At 34.8% G+C, this 17,890-nt stretch overlaps 2 protein-coding genes across 6 annotated transcripts in view; both read right to left on the bottom strand.

The window, feature by feature from the left end:
* LOC112325466 (probable disease resistance protein At4g27220) overlaps positions 1–17,890 on the bottom strand; it is a 210,283-nt gene that overhangs the window by 138,601 nt on the left and 53,792 nt on the right. The gene's annotated exons all lie outside the window — the stretch shown is intronic.
* Positions 1–17,890, bottom strand: part of LOC18110954 (uncharacterized) — a 34,050-nt gene that overhangs the window by 15,286 nt on the left and 874 nt on the right. For 3 of the 4 annotated variants that reach the window (XR_008058137.1, XR_008058138.1, XR_008058136.1), the window contains exons 4-5: positions 16,458–17,813; positions 16,288–16,359 (exon numbers count right to left, since the gene is read on the bottom strand). Coding sequence is in view for 1 of the 4 variants with exons in the window: in XM_052449261.1 (XP_052305221.1) it covers positions 16,670–17,791 (1,122 nt within the window). In the remaining 3 variants the exon portion in view is untranslated. Of the gene's footprint in view, positions 1–16,021; positions 17,814–17,890 lie in introns of those variants that run through there. The other variant, XM_052449261.1, reaches the window with a different exon arrangement.

Genomic DNA, 17,890 nt, shown 5'->3' with positions numbered 1-17,890 from the left:
CTGCCACAGTTGTAGCATTTCACAGTCTTCTTGCTTCTTGATTTGGACCTCCCTTGCCTTTGACTCCCACTGGAGCCACACTCCGTTGATCTCCCTCTTGACACCAACAATGCCTCTGCTTGGTTTGAACTATTTCTGTCTCCTTTATTTTTGCGCCTATTTTCTTCTTCCAAGATGGCGGCTGCAACATCATCAAAGACTAAATAGTCTGTGAGGATATTATTGGTCAAGTTGATAATGAGTTGATCATACGAATCTGGAAGACTTTGAAGTAGAAGCTCTGCACGTTCACTTTCCTCTATTTGTTGACCCAACGTAGTGAGTTGTGAAAATAGAGTTCTTATTGTGTTGATGTGGTCAGTTACCGCCGTGGTTTCTGCCATTCGAAGGGTATAAAGTCTCCGCTTTAAGAAAATCTTATTGTGCAAAGACTTGGACTCATATAGCTTTGTTAGAGTCTCCCATATCTCCTTAGCTGTTTTCTTCTCCGCCACACTTGATAACACTTCGTCGGCTAATGCTAAATGTATGTTAGCAATAGCATTGCCATCCATTTCATTCCATTTTGCATTATCAGTGATCTCCGCGGGCCGATCCCCAATTGCTGCCAAGCAATTATCTTTCCTTAAGATTGCCTTGATTCTCATTCTCCACAGTGAGAAATTGCTCCCCTTGAACCTCTCAATCTCGTACTTTGCTGCCATTGTATTCACCGAGATCTATTCAGCTATCACCGTTTCACAGATCTGTAACGTATATAGAAATAGCATCGTGTGAATAATACTTTACTAAGTAAGTTCCCAGGAAAGATTGGAGGGGTCACAAACGGTCCCGCTTAAAACCCAATCTCCTTAGACAGAACTTCCTAGACTGTATTTAATCACCGCACTGACTTTCTATATACGCCAACAATAACGTATGTGAACAGTACCGTATGGATGAATAGTGACGTATAGGTGAATAGTGCCGTAGACGTGAATAGTAACCGTATACACGAATAACTTTTGTGTATTAACAACACCAACCAGAAGGCTCTGATACCACTGTTAGGATACTGGCATGCAAACCCGACAAGATAAAAGACAAATGATAGGATAAAATGAGAAATTAGACACACAAGAATTTACGTGGTTCACCCAATTTGGCTACGTCCACGGGCAAGTATAGAAGGATTTTACTAAGTAATGTGGGAATTACAACCTCTCTCTACTAATAGGAGAACAACTGAAATCTCTCTATTAATAGGAGAAAACACCTCACTTACTCTCTCACAAATACCTCACAATTTTGTGGGATTACTTTCCCTCTCTCACTCTTCTCTTCCTCTCTTGTTTCTCTCTTATGGTGTGTTTACAATGCTTGGATGCATTGCCTATTTATAGGCAAGCATCCATGTAAATACAAGGGGCAAGGCAAGTGGCACAAGTTTGGTGCCTACAATTTGTGACTAAGGAAGGATGGCTTCACCACCATTGTTGACTCCCACCTTTGTTGACTTAGGTGGCTGGACTTTGGTGGCTGGCTTCACAAAAATCAGAACTGAAAATGCAGACCCCTAGCTGCTAGCATGGATAAACATATGCTTACTTGGGGAATATCAGCACAAAAAAGGAACCATCTCTTAAAGGTAAGCAAGCTGTCTTTCACCCTTTTCCTTTTTGTTGTTTTATTTAATCAGTACTGCTAACTTACATTTAGTCAGTCAGTAACAGCTGATCTCGTGAAGGAGAGCACAGGCAATTAATTGATTAACATGAAGGAGGACTAGATAATTATTTCTTGTGTAATAGGGCAAATCCCCTGTGCTCTCTTTGTCCAATATGCAATTATTACAGATGATACAGATACAGATCAAGAACACTATACGAGATGATTGGCAGAAGTCGGAAAAGGGAAATTAGGAAAAGGGAAGCAAAGATCATGAGAAAGGTTTAAGAAATTTGGTGACGGAAATCAGGAAATCAATGGTATACAGATCAAGAACAGAGTGTAATGTTTTGAAAATAATTGTAAACTGCAAGCTTATTTTTAGTCAATAATTGTAAATCCCTTGTGCTTTCTTTGTGCTGTATGCAAAGACTAGTCTCACTGCCTCCTGGAAACCACCAATGTCACTTTCATGAATCTCTTGCTTTATTTATTCGCACTAACTATTCAACGTGTTCACATTACACTGCTTCAAATCCTTTGAGTCTACTGTTCGATGCTAAAACAAAGGTGTTATGTACTTTTTAATTAAAAAAAACCAGATTCATGAGAACAATTAATGAAGATCGAAACTCCAAAGAAAACTTGGCCAGAAATAATAGTACTCTGGTCAGCTGCTAGTAGGGATGAGGAAAAAATGGAATAACTGATTAAATAAAAAAAACAAAAAAAAACACTGAACTGAAAAGAAAAAAAATTAACTAATTAAAAAATCACAAAAATTTCTGGTTGACTTCAGTTTAGGTTTTTAATTTTAAAAATTGATTTAACCGAACCAATTCAACTAAATCATTATTTAACACTTAAAAAAATAAATATAAATAAGTATTTTTTTTAATCTTAAATCTAAAATAGCATTCTCTAAATACAATCAGCCACCCTTCCTTTGCTCCCTGCATCTTTATTTTCTCTAATTTTTCTCTATACTCACATCCTAAAATTGTTAGGAATTATTAGGCTCTGCTGCTCCATACTCCTCTGTTCTCCTATCAAATTCACACTTTTCTTCACTTTTAATTTTATTTTTTTTAATTCTCCCATCAAATGCCAGATTTCCCAATATTCCAAGTTGCAGTGTGTAATGTTTTGAAAATAAAAGAGAATAGGAAAAAAGGCAACAAAACCTTTGAAGGTTTAAAAGTATATATAAATGAATAAGGAGTATTTTAGTAATTGAATAAAACCTTACTAAGTATAAATAGAAGGAAAAAAGAAAGAGGGATTTGAAATTTGAGAGTGAGAACAAGCAAGAGAAAAGAAAAGGGTAGGAAGAAGAAGAGGAGGAAAGAGGGAAAGATAAATAAAAGAGAAGAGAGTTAGAGAAAATAAGTTTAAAATGTAATATTTATATTTTGATGTGTATAAATATGTTTTTTTAGCTTTGATTTACTGTTTTGTTGAAGATTAGAGTTTTGAAGATTTTGTTTTGAGTTGATTGATGAATTGATTTGAATATTATGGGTTAATTATTTTGGGTAATGAGTTATTTAGTTGATTTTGAAAGATTTTAGATAAAAATGATGATTTTGAGTTATGATCTGTTTAAATGATGAGTTTGAGTTAGAGATTTTGGTAAATCAGGAGGTAATCTATGAAAAAATCTGAGTTTAAGGTTGAAGATGATGAAATTTCAGTTTGATCTCTTAATTTATGAAAATTACAGTTTAGTCCCTGAACTTTGAAAAAAATATAAAATGGTCCCTGTAGCATAATTAGAGATTCTGGACAGAATTGAGGGTGAATTATGGGCAAGATTCCAATATATTTATGAATTTATGACATTTTCAGTTTGACCCTCTAATTTGAAAAAATTACAATTTGACCCCTAAAAATTTAACAAAAATTCCAGCATAATTAGAGATTCTAGACAAAATTGAGAATGATTTATGCGCAAACTTCCAATATAGTTATGAATTTATGATATTTTCAATTTGATCCTCCAATTAATTTGACTCCTAAAATTCTATTTGGTCCTTAGCTGTAATATTAGCCTTTTCAGATTGGTTTGATGAATAATTAAGGATTATTTAATTAATTATTATCGAGTCTTATTATTTGTTTTTTTATGAATTAGATTTCAAGAAAACCGTTTAATTTTTGGGTTTTGAAAAAAAAAGACTAGTTTAGTTCAAAACATATAAGGTTATGGAACAAACTCTTAGTTAAGTGTATTAAATAGGTTGTACGTTCTTTTTTAGTCTTTTTTTTTAATATGTCTCCTTTGTATTTAAATAATCATGATATTCTACCTAAGACACATCAGTAGGCTTTCCTTCGGTATCTACTTTCGAGTTCTGTTTGCTTTTCAGTTAAGTGAGTGAATAATTTTTCATATGGTACATATATTTAAGTTGTTAATATGATTTGGATCATGCTTTTTGATAATATATGTTGAATATTATTTTTGTTATGATAAAAAATGATCAATTATTAAATCTAAATTCTTGATATGAACCAATATATATTTTTGAATTGACTTCTGAGTTGAAAGCTCATCATTTGATTGATGTTATAAGTTGTGCCTTGAAATATGAATATCTTTATTTGATTATGATATGAACCTATGGTATGCCAGTCAGAATACCCATGCTAACAACGTAGTATTAGTCTTTGTGCATATCGTATCTAAAACCCTAGTTGGTCGGGGGAGTCACCAACCTGTGTGGACTGATCATCCCACAATATGAAGCCTCATGCTTATTACATTTTGATTTTCTGATGAGCTTTACCTTATGATATTCTTGTTATGACCTATTTAAGAAATCTTCTTATAAGAACCTAAAGCCATAGTTGTGCGCGCGCGCGTGCGGGTGTGTGTATATATATATATATATATTACTTATTGTTGTATTACCTAGCTCGTATATGTATATTAAACGTTACCTACTCACTGAGTTGTTGAAATCACCCTCATATTATTTATCTTTTTTAGGCTTATAACTTATTATCAGGTTACTTTTGTTGGATCTTCAAAACATGTTTTTTTGGGTGTAATTTGAATTAAGTCTTGTATTAAGATAATCAAATTATATTATAAAGTTAGTTTTGTTATTACTGTTGCGTTGAACTCCTATTGAGTTATTTAAAGTATAAGTTTGCATGTGAGTTTGGGTTCACAGAAATATAGAACCTTGAAGGGAATCTTAGCTATGTGCCGGTCATGGATTCAAGAATCGAGTCGTGACATAGTAATTTTATTTTGGTTGCTCAAATACTCTGGTACGGATAGAGTAGTCCAGTAGATTTGTTATAAACAGAAAAGAAAAGAAAAGTGATTAACTTCAATTCTTTAATTTATTTAAGAAATAAAACCATTTAAAGACCAATATTATTCCTGCATACATCACAAAGCTGGTATAAGATCACGTACGATCTATAGGTAACAACCCGATTAAGAATCCTCCAATATGTGTTGAACCTGAAAGATTGAGAAGACAGAGAAAGAGAGAGCGGGAGCGAGAGAAAGACGGGGAGAAGAGAGGGAATCCACAGCCGGTATATTTAGGCAGAGCAGAAGATGGTGCTGATTTGACAACCTTCTCAGTAATGAGAATTACAATTTATTGAAACGGTGCGCATAAGTAACGGCTTAACAACAGCTTAGTACGGTGCGTTTTGTCAAGAAATCAGTGGCAATTAAAAGTTATCCCTCCTCCATTGTTAATTCCTGGGATATGTATGCATCCCTTCATGTGTTGAAATCTGAAGGCCTTTAATTAAGATGGATCGTTATTTCTTCTCAGGAAAAAAAAAGAAGATAATTTCTTTTCCATAATTGAAGAAAACGCGTGCTGCCCTTTTTTTTTTAAGGCAAAATGTATTTATCAGATTGAATATGTCAAAGAATTATTTTAATTTAATATTTTAAATTATTAGATGAATTCTCAATATATAATTTATATTTAATAGATAAAAAATCAAAATACACCAAAAAAAAAACAAAGAACAAAAACAGGGGGTAGCATTGGCTAGCCAGCACACCATCATCAACTTCGTCTCCACCGAACCAGGTTCTCAAGGGTCACATTGCTTTGGGTAATGCTTGTTTTCTCAACGGAACTAACGGTCATGCCCTTGACATTCTTGCTCGAATTCCTTTATGGAAGGATGGTCTTGGACTCTTGATTATCACCATGGCACTGGTCATGGTATTGGATCATACCTATATGAACATGAAGGATTTTGGTGAACTGTAACAGACGTCCACATGCTCGTAATTAGCTTCCATGACTGTAACAGATGAACCTGGATACTATGAGGATGGGAACTTCGGGATAAGATTGGAGAATGTGCTTATCGTCAAGGAGGCCGATACAAAATTCAATTTTGGTGACAAGGGCTACTTATCTTTCGAGCACAAAACATGGGCACCATATCAAACGAAGATGATCGACTTGACCCTTCTTGGTCCTGAAGAGATAAATTGGCGTAACAGCTACCATGGGAGATGTAGGGATATTCTGGCCCCTTATTTGGATGAATCTGAGATGGCATGGCTGAATAAAGCTACTGAACCCATAGGGGTGTGATTCTTGTTTCTAGTAGCCAAGGACCCTCTCAAAAAATAAGAACATAAGATGAAGAAAACTGAAACTTCATATTTATTTAATTTATTTCACAAGGGAATTTTTTTAAGCTCCAAAATCAGTTTGTGATGTACAAAAACTTATGTAGATTTAGTGTTTTTATGATTTATATTATTTTTTAACATATTTTTTCAAGTTAAAAAGCAAAAAAGAAAAAGAAAAAATAAGAGGGAGTGCCTGCATGAATGTGTTTCTAAATATAGAACTTCTCCCTTGTTCAAACGTGGAGAGGTATAGGTTTTTCAAACCCTTGTCAGCAACAATACTAAGTGATACAAACCCTAGCGAAATTTAATGGAATTCAAGATTTTAAAATCAATTTAATCCAAGTTTGTTGATATTTGAATGAGTTTATCACAATGGAAGACTTGTTCAAAGGCAACAAGACTATAAACCAACTCGATCACAATGCTTACACCTGGAGACGAGCAAAGAAAGTATAAATTCACAACAAAGAATGGTCAGTTCTTTGAAGAGTTGAAAGTTCAATCAAGAACCAAGATTGAGCAACCAAAAATTCGGCTACAATGCTAAAAATATCATCACAAGTCTGCCCTAAAATTATTCCTAAAGAGTATTTAAACTCCAAGCCAAAACCCTAGTTTTTCTAATGGGTTTCACATAAGTCTAATTTAAATAATAATAAACTCAAGTTAAAACTAGCCCAAACTAATTAAAATAAACAAAATAAACAAGTCTAACACCTAAATAAAATGTCTCCTCTCAAAATAAATGAAGTTTGATAGCCCAACTAATTAAATAAGACAAATTTGTTGTTTTCGCATTCTGTCTGGGAGCAGCAGCAAAAGTTCAACTTAAAATAGATGGTTCTCTCTCGTCTTAATGAATTAGAAGACGTGTCATATACCATTGGAAAGGTATGGAAGTTTAGTTTCCAGAACAACTTGAATAACATAAAAAATATATCTATAGCTCCAGTTATGACTAAAAGAGTAACAAAAGGTCAAACTGTCCGAATCTAGTCTTCTTCTCCCAATCCTTGTGTAATGGTCTTGGTTCTACCAACAAGACCCTCTTGAACAATCAGTTGAAGTGATGGGGAGTCCACAGCTCAAAAGCCAAACGGATCTGCAAGTTACAGTGTGCCAGATGGGAAGCAATGTCAGAGCCCTCTCTAACAAGGAAGGAGATAGTTTTATCCATGCTAGCTGCTGACCCCAGTACTGAAGTATGTTATTTCTGGCCAAGTGATTTTCTTTGGAGTTTCTATCTTCATTAATTCATTAGACTCGAGGACTTAAAGCAGTGTAATGTGAACACGTTGAATAAATAAAGAAGAAAGTGACTTAAACTTTGCATGGTGGTCTCCATGGGAGTAATCATGGCATACAGGACAAAGATAGCACAAGGGATTTGCACCTCTGTTTTATTTCTTTAGAGTAAAAAAACATAAAGTTGCTTGCAAATTGCAATGACTTTAATAGCTAGTCTTCCTCTAAGCCTAATTTCTTATTGATTCCCTAATTTCCCTCACCAAATCTCTTAAACCTCTCTCATGATCTGTGCTTCCTTATCATTCAATTCTAAACCTCCCAAAACTTTCAGATAAAGGCTAGTTAAATTCACGCGATCAAACTAATAAGAATCAGACTGTATGAAGAAACCCTTATTCAGGCAATGTAAAAAGGTTTGAAACTTATCTCAGAAGCTAATGGAAATTCCATTGGTTGTTAGAACCTTACTATTCACAACTCGAATATTTCGATTCATGAAGATTACAAGCAACTCAAACACATAATTTAAAACAGATGGTAAGAGTCGGAATGCTGAGGCTAGAGTCCATGGAAGGCAGAATTTAAAACCTTTCCTTTGGTAATCATCCTTCGATAATACTGGTCTTTTTTTTTCTTTTTGTATTTGCCTTTTGTTTTTATGATTATCTTTTTTTTTTTTTCATGTTTTTCTTTTGTGTATCTTGTTTTTAGCTATCTTAATTAGCCCTTTTAATATATCGATTTATTTCAAAAAAATAAAATTAAAAGTCCTGAGTACTCCAATGCATCCTTAGAATTTTCCATCAGGTGAATGTATTCCCATAGCTTAAAAATCAATCTCTGCCTTTGACTCCCAATACTTGCATATCCAAACCTTGAGGAAGAGGAGGAGGCGGAAGAGTTAGGGGGTAAAGAAAACGACACCGCCTTCTTCTTCTTCATCTTTGAGGATGCGGGGTTTCTTGGTGCCTGGTTTCCAGAATTGCTGTGACATTTTTATTTTTATTTTGAATACAATAAATAAATAAATGTAAAATATAATTCATTCCCAATATTACAACTAATAATGATTTTTTAAAATATATTTACCAAGAAAATATGTAATAAGGCGATTGTTATGCAATTCTGATCCATAATAGGGAGATTCAGATTCCAAAAGCAGACTTTCTCACCGTACACAAATAACCATCTTTCGAAACAAATCTTGAATCTAGTGGATAAAAAAAATCATCTTTAACAAAAAAAAAAAACCTAAAAATAAAATCACATATAAATTCTTCATTATTATTGGTTTTGTAAATTTTCATTTGTTTCAAATATTAGGGACCCAATTGATGAGTTTTGTTTTACCTTGCTCTTCTTGATGATGTCTTGGCTGACATTGTTTTTCCATATTAGCTGGAAATCCACCTGGAATCTAATATATGTATTAAGAGTTTGTTTTGGTAAAGTAATGCCAAGTGATTTTTAAAAGTATTTTTTTAATTAATATTAAAATAATTATTTTAGATTTTAGATTTTTTATTTTTTATATCAGTATATTAAAACTATTAAAAATAAATCTAACAAAAATAATTATTTTTTTACATTACTAATCAAAATAAGAATTTGGAAGCTGGACTAAGAAAACTCAAGAAAACGAATTTTTATTTGTGTTTGGCTTGCATATGTGAACTATATATGCAACAAGTATTTACGAGTTAATTTGTGAAATTAACTGCAATGTATTATTAAAATGGATCTATTTATTAAAGATAAGAAATCATCTCGATATATAACAAATTTGTTAAAAATTTAGAATTTGTTGTAATTAACTAAATTTTAAAACCATCTACTTTGAATAACTTTTTTTTTTTTTCAGTTTAGGGTAATTTCATATGAGAAACTCATCTGTTTATGAGGTGTGGTTGGTGGGTTCGATTTGGTAAGATCTGGCAGCTAGTTTTTGTTGGGTTTGGTGTGAGGGGGATGTGTTAGGGCAGTGGAGACTTGGGTCTAGCTGTGAACTATTGTTGTTTGTGGCTAATTCAATGGCGCTTGTATTACTTGGGGTAGCAGGACTTGGCCATGGTTCGATAAAGTTTATGTCTGCCTCACTTGTAGGTGCACCACCTCTACTTGAGCCTGTGCCAACTGGGTCTGAAGGACATCAATTTGTTGGTGTACAGCAGATCTTGATCCTAGGATGAGAACACCTTCCTCTCGGAGAGGGGCCAAGGCCTTCTCCATGTTGGAGTGGTGGGTGCTGTCTCTATCCAACTGAACATCAATGGGACTCAAGCACCGTGGTCAAGCCCTCGTTTCTTTTCTTCTTCAACATGCTCAATGCCAGATGACATAAGCAATTCCTTCACCCTCTTAGCTAATTTTGGAGCTCCTGACAGGATCATCCTTCACTCACCAGTCTGTTGACAAGGATTAATTCTTGGTTTAGAAAATATTATTAATTAGAAAAACTAGAAATCAGGAACAAGTTTAGAAAAGATTGTGAGATATTTATATTCTTAGTTTTCCATCCTTAAAAAGGATTTATTATACATGTATATATACAAGTTCTATGCAATAAAAAAAGAACACAATGAATTGATACAAACAATTATCTCTGAACTACCCAGACACTGTTGACATGGTATCGGAGCAGACGATCCAAATCTAAACCTTTTTTAAATCACAGACAACCTAAAACAATGGCAGAACCGAACCCACCAAAAACCATGCTCAAATTACTATCACAAATTCCAAAACCAACACTCAAACCAACTCTACCCAAAACCCTGACTTGTCATATGTCGTCCCTGGAATCAAACTTAATGGCTAGAATTATGAACTATGGTCACAGATCATAGAGATGTTCGTCTCTGGAAGAGACAAACTTATTCAAGTCACCAGCATACCATTGAAGATTCTTCAACCCCACCATTGAAAAAAAAATACATTGCCGAGTTGTATACACAAACTAAACCGATTCTCAAGCTGATGTCAACTTTAAATGCAAAGAGGGCACGAGATCTCGCTCTAAAGCTGAATTTTGTTCGACACTCAAGGCGAATACTTTGGTAATTCACCCATAGAGACTTCTCCATGTCAATCACTAAGTAAGACTTTGGGTTTTGGCATCATGTCAGTGATGACAACCGGGACTACATCTTTGGAGGATCATGTGGCTAACTTGACAAAACTAGTTGAGGGGCTTTCAACTTCACTTAAGGAAAAATACCACAAAATAAAAGAGTTGATTAACAAACTCGAGTGCATGAATGAGGGAGGCCAAACTTCAACTACCAAGATTTTGCAAGTAGATCGATTTGATGTCATTGAGGATTCTACAATTGGAGCTACAAGGAATATTTGTGGTAAAACTAATGGCATCTTCACCACGGATCAACTTAAAGAACTTATCAAGGAAGTCATCACGGACTAAGTAAAAAAGCTCAGTTTAACCTTCGTATTCTTATGCAAAATCATACACCTAACGAATTGACCTGCTAAAGATACCTCTAAGCTATCAACCATCAAAGTTTCAACAATTCAATGGCTAAGGGAATCCTAGGCAACATGTAGCTCACTTTGTGGAGACTAGCAACAATGCTAGAACTCATGGTGATCTCATGGTAAAACAGTTTGTTCGTTCCTTGAAAGGTAATGCTTTCGACTGGTACACTAACTTAAAGTTTGGTTCAATCGATAGTTACGAGTAATTGGAACATGAGTTTATTAACCGCTTCTACAGGACTCGTCGTGTGGTTAGCATGATTGAACTCACCAATGTACGTCAACAGAAGGAAGAGCCTATCATGGAGTGCATTCATCAGTGGAGAAACCTTAGCCTTAACTATAAAGATTGGCTCACAAAATTTTTTATGGTAGATAAATGTGTTCAAGGAATGCATTGGGGACTATGCTATATAATACAAGGCATCAAACCAAAGTCTTTTAAGGAATTGGCTACTAAAGTACATGACATGGAACTTAGTATTGCTGCAGGTGAAAGCTCATTATTATCTATGCAAGAGCCCAAGAGAAATAAGCCTGAAGGTCGTAGATTCAGAAAGTGTGCTCTAAATGTCGAGGGAAATCGATCTTTAATAGTTAACTCTACTATCATAAAGGTACCAATTAGAGTTACGAGGAAGATCGTCAACACCAGCTACTTTTAAAAAAGGTGAAAGAAGGAAACCATCGCTGAAAGAGCGACAAAAAAAAGTGTATTCATTCCTCGACTCAGACATATATAGGATGCTAGATGATCTACTTGAGGCAAATCTTATCGAGTTGTCAGAGGTGAAATGTCCTAAAGAAGCAAACCAAGTGAACAATCTGAACTATTGTAAATACCATCGCTTGATCAACCATCGTATAACATTCCTAATTCCAAAATCAACAAAGTAATTATACTAGTGAAAATTTATGGGTAATTTTTTTTTTGTTAGCTTATTTAAGGTTTACCAAAAATTTTATTGAAATTTTGGCAGAGTTTTCCTTATACCGAGGAGTTCCAAGTTATCGACAATTTATCCTGCACACATTTCATGCCCATTTTGTAATCACCATAAATTTATGTTGCATCGCAATCACAATTATTACTAGTCACAAGAATAACAATCCACATATTCATTCCAAACATAAAATTTACAATGCAAACAAAATGGTAATTAAACATGCATAGTAACATTCATATTACAAGCATAAAATAGTAGAAATCTTAAGTCTCAATGATTAATATAAGGAGATATTAATAACGTTCGGGTCATGTAATTACTTAAAGCACAATACACTGAAATTCATTCATTTCAAATTCATACAAAAAGAATTAGAAATATTAACTTTCTAATTCATGCAAAAGGAATTAGAAACATGAAATTCATAAAAAAGAATTAGAAACACTAAATTTCTATTTCATACAAAAGGAACTAGACACCTAGGACACTACTCCTAACATGAATGGGAAGGACCTGCAATATCAAAATGTGAAAATAAGTATATTAAATGTAAAAATACAACAAAGATTATGGAGAGTCACTACTACATGCATCTACGTATATAATTACCTACTCGATAGTGCATAATCATAGTTGTCTAGAAAAAAAACCCACACTTAACTCTTCCTTTACTGCATCTAGAGCTATCAATCTACAACCCACCAATGATTTTCTTTTTCAATTATTACATGTTGTCCTTTGTCGGGTACACCCATCTTATTACCCTACCCCAAGTTTTGTAATTAATGAGTTTGGGTGGGGGCAGTTTAGTATTTTAATAAATAAAAAGTATTTTAAAAAATAGGCTAACATATGTTGCGTAAGCATCAATGTTTCAGGCATTTCGTCGTCTTTAGACAACATATGTGGTTGATACCAATGGCTAAAATTATCATACCGGGGTGGCTTCCGGTTTTTTTCAACATTTCCTCCATGAAAATGAGGCATGCGTATAGAGACTGGTTTAACACCTATAATCATTCTTTTTTTTTTCTTTCCTCTCTCTTTCTTAGTATTTGCACCTGCCCTGTGATTTTTCAAATCAACTACTAAACTTCTTCTTTTTTTATTTAGTCCTTGTTCTTTTGGTTAATGTATATTATATTTGAAATAATTTATGAAAATAAATTTTTATTTTAATTTTATCCTCATTCAATTTATGAAATTATCAATTTTTTTTTATAGAATCTAGGATAATTTTTAGAATTGAATTTTTTTTTGCGATTTCATCCTCCATTATTTTTTTCCTATTGATTTCATCATCATTCTTTTGATTATTGTTTTCTTTTTTCTTTGCAAATTTTTTTAGATTGGTATTTGTTTAACCCAATTTCATCCTCCAACATTTAATTAGTTTGAATTTGAGCCTATCGGTTAAGCCGGTGTCTAGGATTTTATGGGTTACAAGTTTTGGAAATTAACTCAGCTTTAAAGGGCTCACTCGAGATTGCTTTATTTTATTTATCATTTTTTAAGCTAATATTTTTTTAGTTTATGATTGAATAAAAAAGTTATAATCATTTTAATACATTATATATATTGGTTTGATATAATTGGTCCTTCTCTTAGACTTAACTCTATCTCATTAATCCACAAAAAATATTAGTCAGGCCATTCTCAGTCTATTTAGAACATATCCTATATCAACAAATTTGATAATTGATACAGTTTATCATAACACAACATATTATGGGAAGACCATAACGATAATATGAAGTCTCAAAGATTGATCGGAAAGAAAAGAAAGATCTTAACAGCATTTATTCCAAATTCATTTCATTATACAACTGATTAATTGAAGATGAAACAAGATGTGTGTCTGTGTTTAATAATTAATTAAGAGGTGATATTATTAAGAAAAAAATTGATTCTTCCACTTATTAAAATAATATTTAAATAGTGAAAGGTGATTCTAGAAAAACATATTCTAGATAAAAAAAAAATACATTTTTCCAGATTCAGAAATAAAAAAAAATAAAATTGCCTCACGCTTAACTGAACTTGCCTGGCTTTTTTCCCATCTATTTGAGTGATGTTGGTGGGCTTGGGCTGGGAGCATGGTTGTTTTTCCTCTTGGGCTATTTTTCTTTTGCTTGGGGCTGCTATCGGCTCATCAGCTCATTTTGCATCTGCCTTTCACTCTGCCTCTCTTCGCCTGGTTTCCTGCGCTGCCCCTCCCTCTCACTTGAAGCCACCAAGAGCTGAGCAGTTATCACGAGGTGGGAGTGCATCTCTTTGTCTCTTCAATTACATAGTTTTGGCACGACTGCGATTTCAGCTTGCTGTTATTGGGGGGTGGGTGCTGATTGGATGGATTATGAGTCTGTTTCACGGGTCTTCCTCGCTTGATTGGTGTGCTGGAATGGCTGCCCTTGAATGATGCCCCCGGCTTGGCAAGTTATGCGAGCTTTTTGCAAGATGTTCAAGGTATTTTTTGTTGGGATGGGTGTTGGACGAACGTGCTTGCCTTTTTAACTGGATTTGGTTTCGATGGCCCATTCCATCTTCTTTGATTTGGGAGAGTTTAGGTACGATTTTTCAGCCTGGTTTGATTTAAATTGTTTTCTTTATATATATATATATTGCTATATAGTACAACCTTGCCATGCTTTGCCAATTCAATTTTGGGTGTCCGGCCATGTTAGCTGTAACATTGATGCCTACTACCCTTGATATCATCTTTCCCATCATGGTCAGCTGGACTTTTTTTTTTTCTGGGATGTGCTTGTTTAAGTCTGATTGGGAGACCTCTAAAGGAGTCCCTATGCTAATTTATCTATTTTCTTTACTTGGTTTTGCATTCCTGCTTTCTCTCTTCTGCTCAATGCTGTAGCTCAATTGGAATTCAATTTATTGTCATTGGTTTTTTACTATCTTTCAGGTTTCCATTCTTTTTTCTCACCCCATTGTTGTTTGACAGTTGTTTTGCCATGTACTGTCCCTAATTTATTTTTTTAGAGTTGAATTTAGCTCAGTGGTGTTATTTTCTGCTTTCTTTCTCAGGATTTTGGCTCTTTTGCTGGCGCAGCCACCTGATATTCCATGGCTTAGGTTGCGTGATGTTGCTCCAGCTCACAATTTGCAAGGTTCGTTTCTTTCCAGAGACCCTGCTGGTTTCCTTTTCTTTTTTTCGGGAAGGACTTTTTTATTAGGTTTAAGAGCATGTCTGAGCTTCCTCCTATTTTTCGGCTTGCTCACCTTCGTTTGTTTTGTTTTATGTGATGCTCTTCAGTTACTGGTTGTATGATGTGTTCAGGAATGCTGTGTGTCTTTGATTGCCTTCGACTAGGCTTGATCGAATAGCCTTTGTCAGGGTTATGTGACTCTTTGGCTGGTTTTTTGCAGGTATGGTCTTCCTTCACTGCATTCATTTTCGTATGGCTAAATTTATTTCAGATGGTTTCAATATCGGCTTTTCCTAGATCCATCTTTTTGTTGTTTTTTATTGTGGTTTGTTTTTGATGTCGTTGAGGATGGTTGCATTTCAATCGTGGCCTCTTACTTACTTTTGTTCTATGTTTGCTCATGTGCTGTTGCTTATCCGGTTGGGCCGTTCTTCATTGCTTGCTGCATTTTTAGCTACAGTAATTTGTTTTTTTTGGCCTTCTGCTGTTCTGTTTCTACATGTTAGTTCCTTCACTTTTTTTTTAAGGTTTTTGCTGTTTTTGATGTCGTTGAGGGTGTCATTTAATGTTTGTTAAAATTAGTTAAAGGACCCTAGAGTAATGAAGGGAACTGAGGAATAGGATGAATAGATGAAAACCAAACACTTGAGATAAGACAGCATGAGATAAACAGTAATGTTCTAATGTTTAATTGGAGTTGAATTATTTAAATGCATATATCCAATTTCTCTTTGCATAAGCATCATTTTATGTTCCATTTAGTCCTGCCAGAGTCATTCACTCCCTTTCTCTTTGCAGCTTTAACTCTGTGATCATGGAAAAGGTACATTTTACAAGATATGCATTTTGGGGGCATCTATTGGAGAATGGAGATATGACTGCAAGAGGGATGACACAAAATCACATACAAAGATTCATTCTTGAAAATATAGTCATCTTCAGCCCTGGTTTAAAAAACATATAAATGTTCTCATTGAAGAACTTACATGGTTCCAGCAATCCGAGTGCTGATGTGGGTATTGTCCATCTTCATTTAGCTTTGCCAAACCAAAATCAGAAATTTTGGCATTGAGTTCCTTATCAAGAAACACATTGCTTGTTTTGATATCCCCGTGCCCAATTTTTATTATTGACTCTTCATGGAGGTAATCCAAACCTCTAGCTGCTCCCAGGCAATTTTTCTGCCTGATAGGCCAGTCCAGTTTCAATCAGAACTTTACACCCTTCCCTGTAAATTATAGAAGATAAAAGACATTCAATTTCTTAAAGCCAAACAAATTACCTTTTTTCCAAAATGCTTCTGATGGAAGGAAGAAATTAACTCACCAAATAGAGCACGGGACAGGCAATTGTTCTGCATGTTCATGTACCCAAGCATTAATTGGTTTCCTCCTCCTATATCTCGTACTATATACAATGATTACTAAACCTCGTACAATATCTAGTGTACTCGCAATATTGACTACTATAAAACTTCTGATTATTATTAACAAAACTCTCTGGACTGGTTAGATTACTAGCTGACAACCTGAATGTATTCATCCTATATTATTACAATTATACATGAATTCTATGTGTTCTATCCTTTCTTGAAATACAGCTATTCTGCTACTTAATACTGCTATTTGTTCTGAAATTTCATCTATCTCAGATTGAGTCCAATAAGGGGTCAAGTATCTCATAAAATCTATAGCTGGTCTTAATTCTAATTTAAATCGTCTTATATTCAGTCTTAATTCTCTTAATGCATTATTTGCACTTCTAATCTGGTCTCTATATCTAATATGTCTTCTTTTATTTTCTTCAAACTCCCCTCCTACTAGCTTCTTATCTGGAAATGAATCTCCCCTGCTCTCATCACCATTGCATTGAAGACCTCTAAGAGACCTATCTCTCGCAGCAGGCTGCACATGTTCTCTAATCATATTCTCCACATCAATCATCATGACATCATTGTTCACTGAGGAAGAACATTGTTGATCATAATTTCTTTCAAGGCCAAGACATTGTAGATCTGCTGGTTGGGACGAATCTCCTCTAGGCTCATCTTCATTAGCTGTAAGCCTCTCAGGAGAGCCACCTCTCACAACAAGCTGGTTCAATCCCATGATCATGCCCTCATTATCATGATCCTCCAAGGAAAAAGTTATGTTGTCCCGAGTATTTCTTTCACAATCTTGCTCCACTTGCTCCCTTCCCACAGCAGTCCCTGGTGCAACAGGGATCAGGTCTCTAGGAAAACTACAAACCCTATCAAGCTGAAAATTTCCCATGTTCATCTGCACGAATTCTAGTTCTCCAGGTGAGTAAAAATACCATTCTGGTTCCGTTTCTGCATCGGTCACTACGTTTCCAACTTCACTGTTTTGCTCTAGCAAAGAAGTTGACATTGTGTTGTAAGCCCCATCATTGTTTGACGTTGCTGTGGTTTTACGTTTCTTTTCTGGAGGACCATCAACAGCAGCTGACAATGTGGCTTGAACATCTTGTGGAACTTTGTCACAAATTGTAACGCCACCGCTTTGAACTCCTGACCTATGATGCTTGAACCTGGTGATCGGAATTTGATTGGATAATAAATGCCCACAAAACTTACACCGCCTACGACCGCCAGGTATCTCCTCAACATGCTCCCAGAATGGACCCTTTGGTAGAACCATTTTCTCCTTTTTCTTCTGTGGCCTGCAGGGGGGAATAACAAATTCATTTATATGGAGACAATACAGAAATAAGGATTGCATTCCATGGAAGACAATGAG

The sequence above is a fragment of the Populus trichocarpa genome, chromosome 18, assembly GCF_000002775.5.
Source record: "Populus trichocarpa isolate Nisqually-1 chromosome 18, P.trichocarpa_v4.1, whole genome shotgun sequence".
In the NCBI taxonomy this organism is placed as follows: Eukaryota; Viridiplantae; Streptophyta; class Magnoliopsida; order Malpighiales; family Salicaceae; genus Populus; species Populus trichocarpa.
This window is presented reverse-complemented; position numbering and strand designations above follow the sequence as displayed.